General features: G+C 42.4%; 1 protein-coding gene across 1 annotated transcript in view; it reads right to left on the bottom strand.

The window, feature by feature from the left end:
* Window positions 1–15869: 15869 nt before the first annotated feature.
* The window catches only part of cabp1b (calcium binding protein 1b), a gene marked incomplete at both ends in the record, with an annotated part of 10237 nt that continues 5199 nt past the window's right edge, over window positions 15870–20907 (bottom strand). The window contains 6 exons of the mRNA XM_083657618.1: window positions 15870–15895; window positions 17662–17734; window positions 17878–17952; window positions 19155–19264; window positions 20034–20177; window positions 20271–20301. Of these exons, the coding sequence (XP_083513744.1) occupies window positions 15870–15895; window positions 17662–17734; window positions 17878–17952; window positions 19155–19264; window positions 20034–20177; window positions 20271–20301 (459 nt within the window). The remainder of the gene's footprint in view (window positions 15896–17661; window positions 17735–17877; window positions 17953–19154; window positions 19265–20033; window positions 20178–20270; window positions 20302–20907) is intronic.

The raw sequence follows: 20907 nt of genomic DNA, 5'->3' as shown, positions 1-20907 counted from the left end.
GGGTGCCTGTTCGGGGCGGAAGGGAACCGGTGGGAATCGATAGCATGATCCCCCCACATGCTACGTCCTGCTGGTCCTGGTCCTGCCTCATTCATTCCTCATTAGTTCATCAAAGAGAGAAAAAGCCAGCAGTCCAAAATGTCCTTTCACAGGTTTGAATAGTTCCTCAAACCGGGCAGCAGCAACAAACGTTTCAGCCAAAGGCCTTCCTCAGCGTTGTCAATAGTTCCCTAGTATACTCAAACTTTTGTGTACATTATTTAACTGCATTCAATGATCCTTCATTATTAATATAACTAATTCTGACATTATCAGCATGTTTTAATCAGATACAACTCATAGCAATAAAAAGTCAGTACTGTTGGTACAATTCAACATGGATTCTGGTCTATCATGAATACCGGTATGTCATGTAAAATAATTAAATAAAGTAACGTGCATTTGTATATCTGTCTCCTACAGCTCCTATACGACCTTCCTTTGAGTGTATGATCCTATTTTCACAACATACACAAACAATAAACATATCATTATAAAAGGGATAAATACTGAAATATCAAGACATACAATTCTATGTGCAGCACAGGATCAACAGTCTTTGACTCAGAGCCTTGTGAAAATCACAGTTATATTATAATGCATATAAATCCCCTGCCTGGGACACTGTCACTATGTCACGATCTAAGATTTAGAGTCTTCCCTCATGAGCTCACATGCTCTGCTGTAGTCTGATTATGTCCTCACTGTCCCTTGGCTGTATCTGGGCTTGGCTTTCATTGTCCATACCATCTCATAACAGTGACTAGTGACTATAGTAATAAACCAGAGAGACAAAAAGAAAAAGGGTTTCAGCCCCTAAAAATAAAAACATGTCTAAAAGAAAATTGGTTGTGATTCTGCACTTGAACGCTGCTCAAAAAAAGCCATCAACATGATATAGCCTATGGGGTTATAGGAATAGAGAATTAAATGCTGAGGTGATGCAGTGTTACCTTTTGGCCACAAGGTGTCTGTCTTTGACTTCAGATCTTTCAAACCAGATGTGGGCAGATGATGTGCTGGCTGCAAGTAAAGTGTAAGGCAAAAAATATTCTTATAATTATAATACTTCATAAACCTTGTTAAAGTTGCCATGGCATGATTATAAACATTTATAAAGAGTTTTATAAAGCCGTATTATGTTTTATGAATGTGCTCATAATACATTATAGATATGACCTTCATAGAAAGTGTTACCAGCACATTCCACCTTGTGATGACACTGTGTCCTCTGGCGTCTAACAGGCCTGCCTGGCTGTTTGCATCTGGTGATTCCCACCCCTAATCGATACTGTATCGATATTTCCCATATCGATGTTTTTGCACAGCCGTGTGGTCAGTGACACAATAAGAATACTTTTTATGTCAGTGCGTTCAGTAACACACTCAACACTCGGTAGTTTTGACTAAATTTGTTCACTAAGTTATCAGTATAAACTTGGTTTAACTTAGATTAAAATAAACACACATTTTATTTAAAAAATAACCAACCTCAAACCCCCCCGATCTTTAATCAGAAATAACTGCAACTAAGATCCCCTGTCGGCTGGCAAAAGAAAGATAATTATATAGCCTACTAAATTGTAGTATTGCATTGTATTGCATACCCGGGCACACACGCGCATGCGCACACACACAAGGAGGGGGGGATTGGATCACAGCTGTTTGAGAGACCTTTTACTATCCATGGAGTCAAATGTGATTAAGAAAAAATTATTGTAGAAGGAATCTAAATCAATGTCGGTCAGACAACATTCTCAAACAAATGAAGAAGACGTAATGGACACACAAGAAGATCAACGAACTGTAATAATTACTACATTTCAATAATCCTAAACCGACTATTTATCATTACGTAGTCACGTTATGATGTAATCCCCTCCAAAGGGGAAATACATTACAGTGGAGACTGCCGCCAAAATACTGCTTTGCTTTACTTTTTATTGGACAAAGAAGGAAGCCCCGCCGTGAAGCAGGGCATCAAAAAATTAGTTGAAACTCATAATGTTCCTCTCCACGGAAATCTTTAGTAAAAGGCGAAAGATTTATACGATCTGAAGAGAAACAAGAGTGTACTAAAGAACTACAGCGCGAGGACCCGACCCCCATTCTCCGTGGTAGCAGCCTCGGTTAAGGTTCCTCAGTTAGCCTAACTTTTAAAAGTAGAACAAAATAACAATTTCTTATCGGAACATGTGATAGAAGATCATGTCTAACGAAGGTCACCGAAATGTTTTGGGAAAGTGGCAAATATGACTAAAGATAGGCAGCTAACTTCTACATAGGCTATGCGCTTTGCATTATGGGAAAATAACGACCACTCCTTTGCTTTTTGAAACAAAACGGTTTGCTATCATAGGATACTCACAGTTTCCTTTCACCTTCACCGAAGTAGCCAGTAGGCTACTAAGCTATGTGTTTTGGTAGCGCTTGTAGCCTACAGATGAAAGTGGGATATTTAGCCATAATTCTGTGGCTTTTCGTTTGATACAGGGGCAGGGCTGCTTGTACGCACGCGCACTACCCCCTTTCGGGAGAATCAAAGTCAAGCCCACTTCCGGGTTGGGCATAGTTCTTTTAATCCATCTAGCGTTACATCCATGATACATCCATGGGAGTAGTAGCGTATTATTTCCCGGTTATATCCTTCCAGTTTAATTTACAAACAGAAGACTCGTAATTGCGGATGATATTACCACGAACATATCAACTGGAACTGGAAGCTAAATGGGACTCATGTGAATGGTTTTAGCGGTGAAGCTAACGTTAGCTGTGAGGCTAACGCTAAACGTTAGCTGTTGGAGCTTTGGAGGATAAAAGTTTGTCAGTGAATAGTTCCGGAGGAAAAGTCCCTGTAACTGAAAATGTCAATGAAAATATCTAAAGTCCAGAGAGCTGTGGTGAACTAGCGACTAACTTCTTCGGCCGTTGAAGAGATAATTGGGCTGTTTGAAATAAGATAGCCGAGGAGGACGAAGCGTCTTTGTCCAGACTTCCCACTCTCCACCGAGTTGACTCCTTCTGAAGAAGGAAATGTTGTATAATGAGGTAACAATGCAGTCTGATACCAGGCTAGAATCTTCTTCCAAAAACATCGAGCAACACTGTTGGACACTGCTGGACATTGATTTAAATCCTGTCGTGCGGTTACACAGAGTAGCCATCCCTCCAGACTTCCAGCAGCTGTTGATCATTAAAGAAGAGGTTCCCACTGAGCTGCAGGAGTGGAGCCCCAGTCTGGACCAGGAGGACCCAGAGCCCCCACACATTAAAGGGGAACAGGAGGAACTCTGGATCAGGAGGGAGGGAGAGCAGCTTCAGGAGGACCCAGAGCCCCCAGACATTAAAGAGGAACAGGAGGAACTCTGCATCAGGAGGGAGAGAGAGCAACTTCAGGAGGACCCAGAGCCCCCAGACATTAAAGAGGAACAGGAGGAACTCTGGATCAGTCAGGAGGGAGAGCAGCTTCAGGAGGACTCAGAGCCCCCAGACATTAAAGAGGAACAGGAGGAACTCTGGATCAAGAGGGAGGGAGAGCAGTTGCAAGTGCTGGAGGAGGCTGATATCAAGTTCCCATCCTCTGCTGTCCCTGTGAAGAGTGAATATGAGGAAGAGAAACCTCAGTCCTCACAGCTTCATCAAAGCCAAACTGAAGAGAACAGAGAGGCAGCGCCTCTAGCCAGCTGCTCAACTGAACAGATGAAAACAGAAGCTGATGGAGAAGACTGTGTAGTATCAGAACCAGCCACAAACGTATATCCAGCTAGTAATTTACAACCAACTAGTGATGACAAGACTTCTGACTCCTCTGAACCTGAGACTGAAAACAGTGATGAATGGATGGTAACTAGTGAACTTCAATCAGGTTTAGACTCACAGAAAAACAGCGAAGTTCTTGGGAAGAAACACTTGAGTTGTTCAGTTTATGGTAAAAGAGTTGATCACAAATCAAAATTGAAGAGACATATGATAGTCCACACAGGTGAAAAACAATGTATTTGTTCAGTCTGTGGTAAAGGTTTTGGTCAAAAAGGAAACTTGAAGCAACACATGATAGTCCACACAGGAGAGAAAAAATTTAATTGCTCACTCTGTGGCAAAGGTTTTGGTCATAAATCAACCTGGAAGACACACATGATAGTCCACACGGGAGATAAACAATTTATTTGCTCAGTCTGTGGTAAAGGTTTTGCTTATAAAGGATACTTGAAGACACACATGATAGTCCACACAGGAGAGAAAAAATTTAATTGCTCACTCTGTGGCAAAGGTTTTGGTCAAGGAAGCAGCTTGAAGCAACACATGATAATCCACAGAGGAGAGAAAAAATGTAATTGCTCATTCTGTGGTAAATGTTTTGGTTCTAAATCAAACTTGAAGAGACACATGGTAGTCCACACAGGTGAGACGCAATTTAATTGCTCAGTCTGTAGTAAAGGTTTTCGTCATAAAACAACCTTTAAAAGACACATGATAATCCACACAGGTGAGACAAAATTTAAGTGTTCAGTCTGTGGTAAAGGTTTTGGTGGTAAAGGAGAATTTGAGGTACACATGAGAGTCCACACAGGAGATAAACCATTTATTTGCTCAGTCTGTGGTAAAGGTTTTGCTCATAAAGGAAACTTGAAGAAACACATGATAGTCCACACAGAAGAAAAACATTTTAATTGCTCACTCTGTGGTAAAGGTTTTGGTCAAGAAGGAAGCTTGAAGCAACACATGAAAATCCACACGGGAGAGAAACAATTTAATTGCTCAGTCTGTGGTAAAGGTTTCGGTCTAAAAAGATACTTGAGCAAACACATGATAGTCCATACACGCGGGAAATAATTGAATTGCTCAGTCTGTGGTAAAGGTTTTGGTTACAATTTTTTTTTTGAAAAGACATGATAATCTACAGGTGAAAAACCATTTCAGTGTTCAGTCTGTGGTAAAGTTTTTGGTCGTAAAGGAAACTTCAACCAACACATGAAAATCCACACATGAGAGTGAACATTTAATTGTCATCTGTGGTGGAGGATGTACTGTAGATGTGTCTGTGTGTTTGTATGTATATACAGTAGGCCTTATAGTGCTTTGTTGTGTTGTCTTGTTTATTAAAAAATAATCACACTATCACCAAAAATGGCTATTGATTGATTTGATTTATTGTTGTATTCTTGTGTCCTGCACCCTAAGGTGCCCAACCCTCATGGGCTTACAAGACACAAACACAATTACAACATAAACCACCGCTGCAGTGGTCCATTTAAGTCAACACAGGAATTCCTGGTCGCTGCACTAGCCCCTACTCTGGTCGGTCGGGGTGCCTGTTCGGGGCGGAAGGGAACCAGTGGGAATCGATAGCGTGATCCCCCCCACGTGCAATGTCCTGCTGGTCCTGGTCCTGCCTCATTCATTCCTCCTTAGTTCATCAAAGAGAGAAAAAGCCAGCAGTCCAAAATGTCCTTTCACAGGTTTGAATAGTTCCTCAAACCGGGCAGCAGCAACAAACGTTTCAGCCAAAGGCCTTCCTCAGCATTCTCAATAGTTCCCTAGTAACTACTCAACCTTTTGTGTACATTATTTAACTGCATTCAATGATCCTTCATTATTAATATAACTAATTCTGACATTATCAGCATGTTTTAATCAGATACAACTCATAGCAATAAAAAGTCGGTACTGTTGATACAATTCAACATGGTTTCTGGTCTATGAATACCGGTATGTCATGTAAAATAAAGTAACGTGCATTTGTATATCTGTCTCCCACAGCTCCTATACGACCTTTTTTTGAGTGTAACCATGATCCTATTTTCACAACATACACAAACAATAAACATATCATTATAAAAGGGATAAATACTGAAATATCAAGACATACAATTCTATGTGCAGCACAGGATCAACAGTCTTTGGCTCAGAGCCTTGTGAAAATCACAGTTATATTATAATGCATATAAATCCCCTGCCTGGGACACTGTCACTATGTCACGATCTAAGATTTAGAGTCTTCCCTCATGAGCTCACATGCTCTGCTGTAGTCTGATTATGTCCTCATTGTCCCTTGGCCAGGGGCGGATTGGGATCATAATTCAGGCCGGGCATTAGATACCAAGCAGGCCAGGCCGATACGGGCCGACGCGCGTGCCGGCGTCCGAAGGGCGGCGGCGAAAAATTTGGGGCGTTTGTAGCTCAATTTGGGCCGTTTGAAGCCAAATTTGGGCCGTTTGAAGCCAGATTTGGGTTTGAAGCCCGATTTGGGCCGTTTGAAGCCCAATTTGGGCCGTTTGAAGCCCAATTTGGGCCGTTTGAAGCCCAATTTGGGCCAAGTCCAATTTTACAATGAGATGCACCCACTTTAAACCCGAATAAAGTAATAAAACCACTAGTAAACCAGTAGGCGGCGCCTGGCCTGCTGTTCAGTGAGTGGCCTGGCCTGGCCTGCAAAAAAGATTTTTTTTTTTTTGGCAGGCCAGGTCAGGCCACCGGGCATTTGCCCGACGTGCCCGATTATGCAGTCCGCCACTGCCCTTGGCTGTATCTGGGCTTGGCTTTCATTGTCCATACCATCTCATAACAGTGACTAGTGACTATAGTAATAAACCAGAGAGACAAAAAGAAAAGGGGTTTCAGCCCCTAAAAATAAAAACATGTCTAAAAGAAAATTGGTTGTGATTCTGCACTTGAAGGCTGCTCAAAAAAGGCATCAACATGATATAGCCTATGGGGTTATAGGAATAGAGAATTAAATGCTGAGGTGATGCAGTGTTACCTTTTGGCCACAAGGTGTCTGTCTTTGACTTCAGATCTTTCAAACCAGATGTGGACCTTATATTTACAGTCTATGATGTGGACAGGCGATGTGCTGGCTGCAAGTAAAGTGTAAGGCAAAAAATATTCTTTAAAAACACACTGTTGGCATTATGTACCACCACCACCATAATACTTCATAAAGCTTGTTATAAGTTGCCATGCATGATTATAAACATTTATAAAGAGTTTTATAAAGCCGTATTATGTTTTATGAATGTGCTCATAATACATTATAGATATGACCTTCATAGAAAGTGTTACCAGCACATTCTATACAAATTTAACTTAAAATCAGTTTGAGTTTCACAGCTTGGCCAGTGAATGAATGAATGAATGAATTGAGTTTATTGACATTGTATACACAACGAAATTGAGTGTACCCCTCTCATATTCAGTGCAGTTCAAAAGCATTTCATAAACATTAAAAACAGAAAATAAAAAGAGTGAAAGCCTATCTACCTATTAAAAAGCATTCATACACATTTAAAAACAGATAATAAAAGGGATAAAAACCTATCTACTTATACATTTATACTAAAACAAGGGCACACACACAGACACATGGCACATCACAAAAACAAACAACCAACATCTAGGTATTGCACAATCCGTGTTGCATCAGAACTTTGCATTGTTAAGTGCAGTTACAGCTTTTGGAGAGAAGCTGTTTCTCAGTCTGTTGGTTTTGGTTTTCAGGGCCCGAAAGCGCCTCCCTGAGGGCAACAGTTCGAACAGGTGGTTGCCGGGGTGGGATGTGTCTTTGATGATGGTATGGGCTCTCCTGAGGCAGCGTGCGTTATAAATGTCCTCCAAAGATGCAAGAGGCGGGAGGTACGGTGGTGCAGTGGTAAGCACTATCGCCTCACAGCTCGAAGGTCGTGGGTTCGATTCCCACCTGGGGACGAGGTGAACGCTGAAGGAATGCGTGCCCGTCCACATGAACTCGAGTGCCCACCACCTGGGTGGGGTTGGCAAAAGGGCCTTTCTGTGTGGAGTTTGCATGTTCTCCCCGTGCCTCCCGGGGGTTTCCTTCATATAGGAACCCCCTTCACAAAAACATGCAATATCCTGGTTGCTAGTGTGGTTCCTCCTCTGGTCGTTAAGGGCGCCTGTTCAGAGGGAGGGAGGGGAACTGGTTGGAATAGCGTGAACCTCCCACGTGCTATGTCCTAACGGTGAAGCTTCCTCTGTCAGGTGAAAAGAAGCGGCTGACTGACTGCCCATGTCTCGGAGGAAGCATGGAGCCAGTCTTGGCTCTCCCCAGATCGGCAGAGGATGGAGTAGCAACCAGGATTGAGAAATCAAATGAGTACTAATGGGGGATAAAATCGGGAAAAAATATATAAAAAAAAAAAAAAAAGATGGAAGAGGGCAGCCAGTGCATTGTTAATCACCCTCTGGAGTGAAACGGGGGAACAGAGCAGTAGAGTGCATGTATTGTATTGTATTGTCCACCTTGTGGTGACACTGTGTCCTCCGGCGTCTAACAGGCCTGCCTGGCTGTGTGCTGAGCTCAGCTCTGACCTGAGAGGCAGCAGGAGACCGTAGCGGACAAGGACTCCCAGCCCCCAGAGGGCGCTGAGCCGCACGCTGATGTGACGGAAGTGGTAGTTGCTCCGAGTCAGCAGGTTCCGGCAGCTCTCCAGCTCCTGGGCCGAGAAGCGATTGGTCACCTCGTCGTCCACGATGCTCTCCATGCCACTACGGCAGAAGTAGAAGGTGTCGGCCATCTCAAACTCGGGCTCTGAGCGCAGAGTGCCGGACGGGCCCCCGGAGCTCCTGGATTTCCTGCTCCAAAGATGATGGCGCTTCTTTGGCTATGATGCCTACAGGACAGTGACAAGCAAGAGAAGAAAGATGGGCATTGGATATATATATAAAACGGCTCTCTCAAATCAAGCAATCTGATTGGTTCACAGCCATTGTATAATTCCAGTAACCGAGTTCAATAACCCATGGCCATGGGTTATTGGTTGCCATGGCAACTCTCTTACTAAAAGGCAGCTCTGCGCTCGAGCTCCGTGTTGGGCTTTCCAGAAAGCTCTCAGCTTCTCAGCAAGCGCCAGGATTGGCCAATGTCAACTTCAGTCTCCAGAACGATCCAATCAAATCACCCGCACGTCTATCTTCTTGCTAGAGGTCCCGCCTTACAGTAGTGTCAAAACAAAAAGCTACTCGCTTGCAGCCAGACGCATGATGGCGCAACTCTCTTAGGCTTTGGTTACCTCAAAAACAAAATGGCGGAGACAACTTTCAGATCCTTGTGAATCGATCTTCGCTTATAACTTTACTAATACTTCGCAGAAAATGATGTTTTGTACAAGAATAGACGCGGGCTAATGTCTTAACCCCTCTCTCGTGCGCCCTCACTCTTAACCCCGCATTTCTAAATAAGACGTAACGTTACTTGGTGTCGGCATACGGCTCTGGTGTCGAGCTTTGCAAAAAGCTCTCAGCAAGCGCCAGGATTGGCCAATGTCGACTTCAGTCTCCAGAACGATCCAATCAAATCACCCGCACGTCTATCTTCTTGCTAGAGGTCCCGCCTTACAGTAGTGTTTCAACTGACTCTATCAGAATACTATGCCAGTCGGACTTATAGTATTATTATTATTATATTATTATACTTGGAAACCGTTTTATAAAAGCAATATAGCACTCGAGCAGCGTGTGTTGTGGAATATATCCCGCTGATAAGCTGTTATCCCACTCGGCCGCAACAGCTTATCAGCGGGATATATTCACCACAACACACTCGCTCTCGTGATATATTGCTTAAATATATATATACACGCACACACACACACACACACACACACACACACACACACACACACACACACACACACACACACACACACACACACACACACACACACAAACTATTTTGAAATACAGTAATTGAGTTTACAGCAGAAGAGGGAAGGCTCATCCGACAGGTGCTCATTAGTGGGGCCGGTCATACTAATAGTATCAGACAAACAGAATCCAGGAGGTCTTGCTTGATATCAGTCCCCAGGTTTTGATGCAGACTACCATGGAATAAAACTAAGAGGCACTCCGTCAGCTAATGGTGATCCTTGGCCTTTTCATAATAAACAAATACACCTGCCCTCACTGTCCTGTATTTGGGTCCTCACCACATCTCCACTGTGTTAAGATAGAGCTCCTTCTCTATAAAGTCATTTGATACGTGCTTGTGTGATAAATGTCTGTATAAATAAATAAAGTGTGTGTGTGTGTGTGTGTGTGTGTGTGTGTGTGTGTGTGTGTGTGTGTGTGTGTGTGTGTGTGTGTGTGTGTGTGTGTGTGTGTGTGTGTGTGTGTGTGTGTGTGTGTGTGTGTGTGTGTTTCTCCATGTACATTATGTTCACCAATACATGTACATTCAGATGCATTCAACAATACATTCAGGTTATGGGTCAGATATGAAACTTTTGTCATGTTTGTTGTGCAGGAAGTATTTTGAGAAACACATTTGGACAATAAAACAACCATAAATAGACAAATCCCTCTGTAGCCTACTGTGTGTGCATGCCTCTTCTGTGTTTCATCCCCTGACCCCACAAACAGGCCCCGTTTTACAGGGGTGCAAAAGCACGCATTGCACCCTTATTTTAATTGTCTGCATGCTCAGTTGAAAAGTATTTTTTATTTTTATTTTTATTTTTTATAAATGCTGCAGCTGCACACTTACTGTTTAAACTTGAATTATAATTGTTGTTTTTCTTTGTTCTTTGATGTGAATTTCTGGCTTTTTGGCACGTATATGTAACCTTTTAAGGTTGAGGTATTATCATTATATGGTCCAATCCAAATATAAAAGCACTTGAAACACTTGAAATATTCTTGCTTGGCTGGTATCATTCTACCTGAAATGATGGTAAAATGCATTATTTTTAGTAAAATAACATGTCAAATTTTTGGCCCGTGCATGTGCACCCCTTCCTATCTAGGATGCATCCCTAGTCATCTTGTTCTGGAACCGGCCCTGCCCACAAACAAGGGTATGTGACGTCACTCTTTATACCTCAAACTTCAGCACTCTTTCGAGGAAATTGCTGCTACAGACAGTGTAGGTAGGAAGCTCTGAGGAATTATGCGGTTTGTTCAGTATTCTAGCTAATGTATACGTTGATTACTGGTGGTGGCAAGCTAAGATAACCCCCCGGCTAACGGCTACTAATGGCTCTTACCGTCCAGTGGATTGACTCTGCTGCTGGCTGGAGGAGGATTGTGAAAACAGGTCAGCTCAAGTTGAGGGATTTCCGCAGCCTGCTGACGCTGTTGTGCTGTAATGTTAGTAACATCCTACAGAGCCTGACTGTGGAGTACGAGAGAAGAGAAGCTACAGAGCAACAAGTGGCCAATCAGGGCTGCAACATCGAGTCACCAGGTACGCGTTACCATCATCAGTAGGATATTATATTATAGGCATAAATGGGAGCTAGGGCTCTGTCTGTCTGTCTGTCTCTCTGTCTGTTTGTTTGTTTGGTTTGTTTGTTTGTTTGTATGTTTCTCTGTCTGTCCCACATCAGTGACGTGACGTCATCATCAGTGATGACATCATCAGTGACTGATGCCATCAGTGATGTCATACATAGGCATTGTGACATCATCAGTGATGTCATAAATTCACTCACACACACACACACACACACACACACACACACACAACGCTATAGTTCAGTGATGTTACTGATGAAAGTATAGTTCAGTGATGATGTCACCGATGATACACTGATATAGTGCTCTAACCTATTCTTCAGTTTAGTGCTACATTTCAGCACAGTAGCTACAGGGGAAATGAAACGATCGCTTAGTGCAGAACCTTGTTGTGGAATTTCCATGTGCAATAGTGCACTTTTCCCCCCAATATGCTCAGACCAATAGCATACCAATACCGGAGTTGGTTATATATAATATAATATAATATAATATAATATAATATAATATAATATAATATAATATAATATAATATAATATAATATCCGCATCCATGGTTTTGCGGCTTCAAGTTCGAACGCACTTGCAACCACGGACCATAAACTAAAACAGCAACACACTGTGTGTGTGATTTCGATAACTGCAGCCATGGCGTATCATCTCGTCTCCACCCTAGGAATTGAGCGTGCATAGCGTGCGACGCACGCCGTGCGAGATTCTCAGTCATATCAAAGTAAACAGGCCGCCCGAGTTTCTCGAGTGTCACTCGAATTAAGTTGAAACAACGTTTATTTTACCAAATAAACTGGAAGTGAGTGTGCAAAATTGTCTTTCATTATAAAAGAAAATATAATTATTTGCGCTGCTTATCTGTGTCTGGTTGTGGTGTGTGTGGTGTGGCGTGCTCAATTGTAGACTGACAGAATATTAAGAGACTCACAGCGTCTCACCTGTTGTCTGCACTTGTTGTCTTGCACTGGCCCTAAAGAAGTTCAGTGTAGTCCACACCAAACTGGGCCGACTGCCACCTCACACTCCATCGCCCTGCCCATCATTTGCACCACTGCGAGTCTGGTCCCATTCCTGAGGGTCCGGCCACGCTCGGCCCGGGGTTCCTCTGTTCTGCTCCAAATATTCTTCCATCCTCTTTCTTCTCCTCTTCTCCTCCCTCCTTTTTCTCTTCTTTTCCAAAGCTTGCTTTCTTCTTTTCCTGGCAGCAGCATGTTCCTTGAGGAGGTCTGGAAGGGGCTCCAGATTGCAGTTGTATCCCAACGGGTGCTTGTGTCCCTTCACTGGTCTTCCACACGTGTGGCAGCAGCGAACGGTGACTTGGTCCATGTCTTCCGTCCTCTTGTGGTTCGGAACGGTGACTTGGTCCGTGTCCTCCATCCTCTGGTGGTTCGGAAGTGGCTCCACAGAGAAGCTGTCTCCCAATGGTGGGTGATAGAGCTGGTCCATGTTGTTGTCGCAGGTTCCGGCTTGATTGGCTGGGCTGTGAGCAAGAGTCGTCCAAATTTATAACCTCAGCATTTATAACCTCAGCATTGATGACATCTGTGATGACATCACAATTCAGTCTATGACATCACTGATGATGTCACAATGCCTATGACATCAGTGATGGTGTCACAATGCCTATGACATCATTGCTGCATTCATTGAAAGTCGGGAGCTCGTGTAGACGACATGCTTGGCATTCAAGAGTGTCACGTCGTGAGCAAGCGAGTGGCTAATGCAGGAAATTTCCATTTAACATGTCGTGAATAGAACGTCCAATTATTACCGGTAAACACGACCTCACTTGGTGTTTGGTTTCCTGTAATTTTGAGATTTGAAAACATACTCGATTGTGCATTTAATAAACCCATACAGTGGTCATTTAATAAACCCCTACAGTGGTCAAGGTGAAATAGTACAAATGGTTACAGTACATACCTCAGTTCTATGAAGGAAGGTCAATGCACCATGGTGAGGTCCCTTGGAGATTTGCCTTCAGTCAGCAAAAGAGAATATACATAAACACACACAGCTGGTGAAAGTGTGTCTGCTCACTGGTAGTGCTACCGAATAATTTGTCAAACTGTCTCCTAGACAGCTCTCCAAGGTTCAATTAATGTTTGACTTTTTGGACTTTGGGTGCCCTTTTTTTGTTTTATCTCTATGGAATATTTCATATATTACAATCAACAAGGCAATTCCCGTTGCTGCTTTTAACTAAGTTAATGATTTTAAAAGAAGCTAGATTGAGTTGAAAACTCGGATCGTTTGGAAAACTGTCCAGCTTTGTGGTGGTATCTTTTGAAGGAATTGCATTTGAGATGTTTGGCTTACACGGATTTATACATCGACCCTGACAGGATGCAAGCTGCCGACGGATTCGACTGGCTGAGAGAAGTATAACCTTCCATAGAACTCTGTGTGACTGTGTCAACAGTAAAATGGGTTGTTTGTACTTCTTGGAGCAATAGGGGGCAGCCAAGACAACGTGTGTGCAGCTGTCTTGATCCCAGAGACAGGCAATGTACTGCTGTCTGTGGGATCTTCTCTATCTCTCTCTCACACACACGCACGCACGCACGCACGCACGCACGCACACACACACACACACACACACACACACACACACACACACTTGACACTTGACACTTGACACTTCCATCAGAAGTTGCTTCTGTTCCAATAAAAACCTTTATTTTCATCTATTTTGCTACAAATTGCAGTTGTTTCTATAGCATGCATAGTTTCACATAAATAATAAAAGTAAAATCACAAAGTAATATTTCCCTTTAGTATAATGTATTTTTTTTTAACTTAATAGCATGCATATGCCCCCACGTCGGTCCATGAACAGTCAACCATTAGCTACCACAGGAATTCAAGGAGACGTCAATCGGTTCGATTTAGAAAATGTATAGTCTAAGGGATCACATTTCTAAAAACCATGCTAACTACAGTGTATGTAACCCAAGTAGGTTCATACTGCTCCTTTACAATGATTGAAAATGAGGATAAGGACAAAAATAAATTGCAATTAGGCTGTAGGGGCAGTTTTTGGATTAGGCTGATTGTTCAATTTATTTTTGAGGTATATGAGTTACAATGTAAAATGTTCCACCAAAGTGAAACATTTGGCTTTAAGACTCTTCAGTAGACTCACACAGAAATGTGATACACAAATACGTTTATCAAAGGTCTCTCTCTCTCTCTCTCTCTCTCAAAAAAAAAAAGCATGGAGAGAATAATCTCTTTCACCCAAGAAGACAACGTTAGTTTTAACTCTCTGTTGATCATCTACTATTGTGCATTGTGTTAGAGATGATCTGACAAATAAAACTCAAAAGTGCAGTATTCTGGTTCATGCAGGATCATTATGCAGAAAAACACATGAATAAACATAATCTAGCATGTAACATGTACAGTCACAGTAGCCAAAATTAGCAACTCATTGCACCTGACAGAGCACAGTCGACAGGAAATTGAGTCTGCAACACATCTAGACATGTTAAATTGAACATGGAAATCACAGTAAGTTATGATGATGATGATGATGATAAAGACAGAAGAACTGCATCAGTGCTACATTATTACGCATAATCCAAGAACAAACATTGGCTTGCATTTCCAGGGTTTAACAATAATAGTTTAAATCGACATAATAAATCTATAGGGCGGAGGAAACCAATCGTATGCACAAAACACAAACACAATAAATAGTCGCATAAGCTATGAGCATATTGCCATACTGTATGTGTGCATAAGATGTCCTCAGCATAAGAAAAGTATGTGCTGTATAATGGGGGGTGCTGGCATACTGCTGTAGTGGTAAAAATGTGTCTGCTACACCAGTGGTTCTCAAATTTCTTCACATGAAGGACCCCTAAACTGACAGAAATTAGACCACGGACCGCCCATTTGATAGGATTTTGTCCCATGGTCGCCCATATGATAATAAGATTGATGCTTTTAGATGTTTTATTACAGAAAGTGTATAAAACGCATGACCAAAATAGTCATTGTGTTACTTATGAATGGAATTATAGTGAAAATAAATTACCCCCCTTTTGGCTGGGGACCCCCTGGAACCCCCTCAAGGACCCCCTGGGGGTCCCCGGACCACCATTTGAGAACCACTGTGCTACACAATGGCATACTTTTTCAAGCAAATGACTCAAACAATCACTTCACCCTCTACCCATTTTGGTCAATAACCACATCAGCAATAGAAATGTTGTCATTTGCGAAAGGAAAATATACTTTGAAAATATACTTTGTAAAAGTCAGAAAGACAGATGTTTGTTTAGTTATGCTCGAAGAAACAGCAGCATATCATCAACAGTGTTGGCTGTCAGTTGCCAGCCTTTGTGCTTGTTGTGTGGCAGTTTCTGGGCAGGGTTGATATGTTTTCACCTTCTTCGTTCATTGTCTGAATCGACAGTTCAGAGGTTCAAGATCCGTCAGTCAACAATCTACTCTCTCTCTCTTTGTCCATCTGTCTGTCTGTCTGTGTCTCTCTCTCTCTCGCCACTTCCAGAAGAGTAGAGAATCCATGCAGTACCACAGCATACAGGTAGTCTGTCAGGAACTCATCGAGACATCATTCGCACAAATTCTGTGAATTATAGAAAAGACAGATATACTGTGTTACACAGTTTAATGCGGGAAAGTTAACAGGGAAGGAAACATTTGAATGACAAGTTTTTGTAAGTGTATTGCTGCTATGTATTTTTGAGTGTATTGCTGCTACTTATGTTTTACGTTTTATATATTCTGTTTTTTGTGTCTTTCGGGGACAACGGATGGAATGATCCAAATAAATAAATAAATAAATAAATAAATAAATAAATAAATAAATAAATAAAGTTAAAGTGAGTTGAGAGTTAAAAGTTAAATAATTAATCAAATTTCTGTGGTTTGTATGTGTATTCTTATGGTACATTCAGATGACCAGCTACAAGCAATAAGAAGTGATTCATTTTCAATGGTAACACAAACACCAGTGCGCCAAATGTAGCAGCGTGTCGGCCATTTGCAGCTACAAATTGAAGTTCAACTGGTTGCAACTTTTTTCCACACTCTGATGATGCAGTGAGTCATGAACCAATCACATGAGAGCTAGTGTAAGGTAGTTATATTTACTTTCTTATTATTTACTTGAGGAATTATTTCAATTAACAAGAATGACTATTTACCAAATAAAATAAAATAAAATGTGGCAACGATAAAGACGTGACTGTAGAATGCCTATAAAGTCACACCCTCTTCCGGGTTCGGCATGGGCCCAAAGAGATTTAATTCCCCGTTTATTAAAAAAACAGATTGAAATGTTTTATGGTCTCTTGTGTTTCTGAATATAGCTCAATCACTTGGTAGCTTGGTAATCCAGGACATTTTGTAGCATTTGTCGCTGGTAAAGTGAACATAATACATACAGACTAGCTAAATCCGATGTTGCTCAGTCAAATCATCAACAATGATGATCTGAATGTAGAAGGCAGGGGAGTTGTGAAGTTAAATAGATGTAAGGATGTCTACACTATTACGAATGGTAGTATTGGCTGCTATTTTTGTCCATGTGGGCCCCTTATTTTCTGTGGATAATCTATAAAGTGACATAATCCTTTGGTATGGAGATAATCTGACTAGGCCGGCCTACTCCCGTCATCCTCTCACCTCACTATCAGTATGGTGTTGGGATATCAGCCAGACTCATGGTGCACATGAGCCCACGGGAGCCCGGCCTGGGGGCTCCGCTACAGGCTGTGGCGAAGGAGCTGTCCCAGGTGCTGAACCGGCCAGACTGGTGAAACGCTGACACTGTATTGGCTAGCTTTTTGTTCCTTGTTTGTTTTTGATTGCCTAAGAGTCTCAGTAAAAGACTAAAAACGGATCCTGTCTCTGTCGTCTCTGCGCCTGGGTCCAAACTCACAGCATCACAGCTGCCCATTCATTTTGCATTGGGATACGTCTGCTCATCGCCTTGCAAAGCATGGTGGGATACCTGGCGGCGGATGACAGCGACAAGAGAAGGGGCCAATTTCAAATCGACCAACTCAAAGTGGAACGACAGCAAGACAGCCAATCAAGCTGCAGCAATGTTGATATGCACGTATCTACAAACGTGATAACGTATTTTGGTTCAGACATGTTGATACGTATTGGTGGTTTGGAGAAACGTACAATGCCGGCATTTGATTCTGGCAACCAGGATAATTGTGAGTGTGTGTGTGTGTGTGTGTGCGAGAGAGAGAGAGAGAGAGAGAGAGAGAGAGAGAGAGAAATGTTTGGTTTCGCAGGCAATACAATGTTCTATAATGTATGAAATGCAAAGTATCACATGCTACACAGAGACCTGATGACGAATCCCCGTTCCCTCACCTTCGAAGTCTACGTGTCCATCTCCATTGAGGTCAATGTCTTTTAGGATCTCCTCCAGATCTCTGTGGCTAACCTGCAAAAGAGACAAGGCGTGGGCTTCAAAGGGACAGACCCCAGAGAAGATATGCTAGAAGAGACAGACAAGATGCACAAATGGTTGATGGAGAGAGCTAACAGACAGGGAAGACAGGCTTTGTCATCGATCGCCACCTTTACCTGTTGGCCTAAAAGTTTTTTCATTGCTTCTCGGAGCTCTGCTGTGCTGATCTGCCCATCACTGTTTGTGTCAAACTTGGAAAGACAGAAAAACATGGAGACAGTGAGAGTTTTGCATTTAAACCTGCAAATATAACAGCTTTTAAATCATTTTGATGGCATAATGACTTATAATTACCGCAGGGATGACATATTTTTGTAAGCTTAACCATAAATCGCCGCCAGCACTTTTATGACGTTTTAAATGTTTTCTGAAAACCGCGTTTACGCTTCAAAAGTCATGAAATTGGTCCAGGTTTGTGAAGATTATCCTGCTGAACACACATTTCCACTCCCATAAACTTTTGTTAACCACAGACCTTATTTCATGGATTTAACCGAAATCCCCATTCTAAAATCCATAGTCTTTTCCGCTTACGAACCAACATGGCGCGATTTGCTACTTCTGTGCGTACTCAATAGGGGGTGCCTCTATCATTCCCGCGTGATTTCTAACCCCACATAGGATAAGCAATAACCACGCCCTGTGGCGCCTGGATTGGCCAGGAGCAACACTGGAGGGCACGCAGCCCAGCGATTTCATGAACCAACTGAATAGCTCTTGAGAACGGACAGCGATTTCGAGAGCGGACATTGAAATGAATTATGGTCACCTACCTTCCTTAGCATAGTAATAATAATAATAAGCATAATAATTGTAATCTACACAATGTACACAATCTACAAAAACATGCAATAATATAAACGGTGTTGTGTTCACGTTCATAGCTCATATAATATAATGTATCATATCGTTAATTTCTTTATTTTAAAAGATGAAAAACCCCAGGTATGCAATAGTTTTTTAAACATCTTTATTTTAAAAGATGAAAAACCCCAGGTGCTTTAGTCCCAAGCTTCAATGCTCCTGGCCAATCCCGGCGCCACAGGGCGTGGTTATTGCTTATCCTATGTGGGGTTAGAAATCACGCATCATTCCCACTCTGCACCCTGAATGCCTGTTTCCTGCACCATGTAACTCTGAGGCTCCGACCCGGAGCATGTCAAGTTGCCTGGGTGTAATTCAATTTCCTCCTGCAAATCCTTCAAACTAAAAGTGTTTGCTGACAACTAACATCACACTTTTATTGTGAAGTACACAATAGGAAGTGAAAAGTGTTTATCGTTTGCTACCTTGATCAGCGGCACGATTAGTGACTTGTGTGCAAAAGCTTCCTTCGTGTACAAATCTGCTCTTTTATCCTACCATAGGTAGCTTCCCCCGTCATTCTCCTCACCTCCTTGAAAGCATCCCTCAACTCCTTCACTCCAATCATGTCTGCAGTTTCAGCCAGAAGTTTAGGCCCCATCAGCTCCACAAAGTCCTCAAAGTCCACATGTCCTCCCACTGTTTGACAGAAGGAGGTCGAACAGAGAACGATAAATACATGTAAAGGTATGCCTATGCTAGCACCTCCTGACCTCCTGACCTGACGTGCGGCAAGTTAAAAACATTTGGTTAAGATTAGGGTTAGGGTGTGAATAAAGTGTAGCTCAGGGAGTCCTCGGTCCTGTTGCTTAATGGGTAAGCTGTTTGCCTTCCAATCTGAGGACTGGGGTTTGATTCATGGTCAAATCACACACATTTTTATAAAACATTATGGTTGGTTATGGTCGTGGTTAGATAAGAAAACTCTAACCCTAATCTATCTTTTTTTACTTGTCGCACGTTTTCAGGAAGAAGCAATTGCGGCGACCAATCAAATGAGTTCTGGGCGGGGTTTTCCCAGCCTAGGAAAGATTTTTGGTCCAGGAACGACACCAACACTGCATAGTGACTATGAACACAGCAATGGCAAAATGAAATGTGTACAGCTCTTTCTCAGAGACTAAAGGGTTGAGATTACTTAACAGTATTAGCTCTGATAACTAATGATAAGTTAATGTTAAGAAATTGCCAGTCTTGTCGTCACTTCCTTATTGGCTTCAAAATTCACCCGAGGTTTTGGCACTCACACACACTCAAACACACACACACACACACACACACACACACGCACACACACACACACACACACACACACACACACACTCACACACACACACTCAAACACTCAAACACACACACACACACACACACACACACACAAACACACGCGCAACGCAACTTTACCCACAATTCATGTTGATCTGCTGGCTCAGTTCGATGAGCTCCATCTCCGTGGGCATGTAGCCCATGGTTCTCATGCAGTTCCCCAGGTCTTTACAGCCGATGAAGCCATCTTTGTCTTTGTCAAACTCTGTGAATGCTTCACGCAACTCTGACGAGAGAGGAGGCGAGGGCCGAATATGAGAGAGCTGCAAACATTTACGGTTCTATTTTTGTATTCTTTATTTTTGCGCTCATAACATACCGTCCATTTCTTCTGGCCTCAACCCACGGTCCTGTGAAGGATCAGAAGGCAGAATTAGGGTCCAAACACTGTTGAGATTCCAAAAGCAATGTCAATGCAGAGCATATCCCAAAAAGCTGAGGGCTGACTGACAGTATGCAGCCAACCAATCACAGCACCAGGCCATTTCATTCATTCATTCATTCATTCATTCATTCATTCATTCATTCATCTTAATTGTATCCATTTCTCTGCAGCATACTGTAGGAGTGAGTGCTGTGTGCATAGATTTCTGAAAGTGGTGCGCTGTAGCGTCCTTGGGAAGACAGGAGAGTGAACTGAAGTTCTGAACTATGCAATAGTTCCTTTGTATCTACTTTGTAATTTCAATGGATTAAAATGACCCCCCGCATCCCTGAAGAACATCTTCAGTCAGTCAGTCAGTCAGTCAGTCAGTCAGTCACTCAATCAATCAGTCAATTAATCAATTAATCAATCAATCAATCAATCAATCATCAGAACAGTCAGTGAAGTGGGGGCAGTCATCCTCCATCGTGCTACAAAAGTCCACCATGTTTCTGAGTAATGTAGCTACATCCATGAACTCTCTCTCTCTCTCTCTCTCTCTCTCTCTCTCTCTCTCTCTCTCTCTCACACA

Source organism: Poromitra crassiceps (assembly GCF_964638095.1).
Source record: "Poromitra crassiceps genome assembly, chromosome: 21".
In the NCBI taxonomy this organism is placed as follows: Eukaryota; Metazoa; Chordata; class Actinopteri; order Beryciformes; family Melamphaidae; genus Poromitra; species Poromitra crassiceps.
This window is presented reverse-complemented; position numbering and strand designations above follow the sequence as displayed.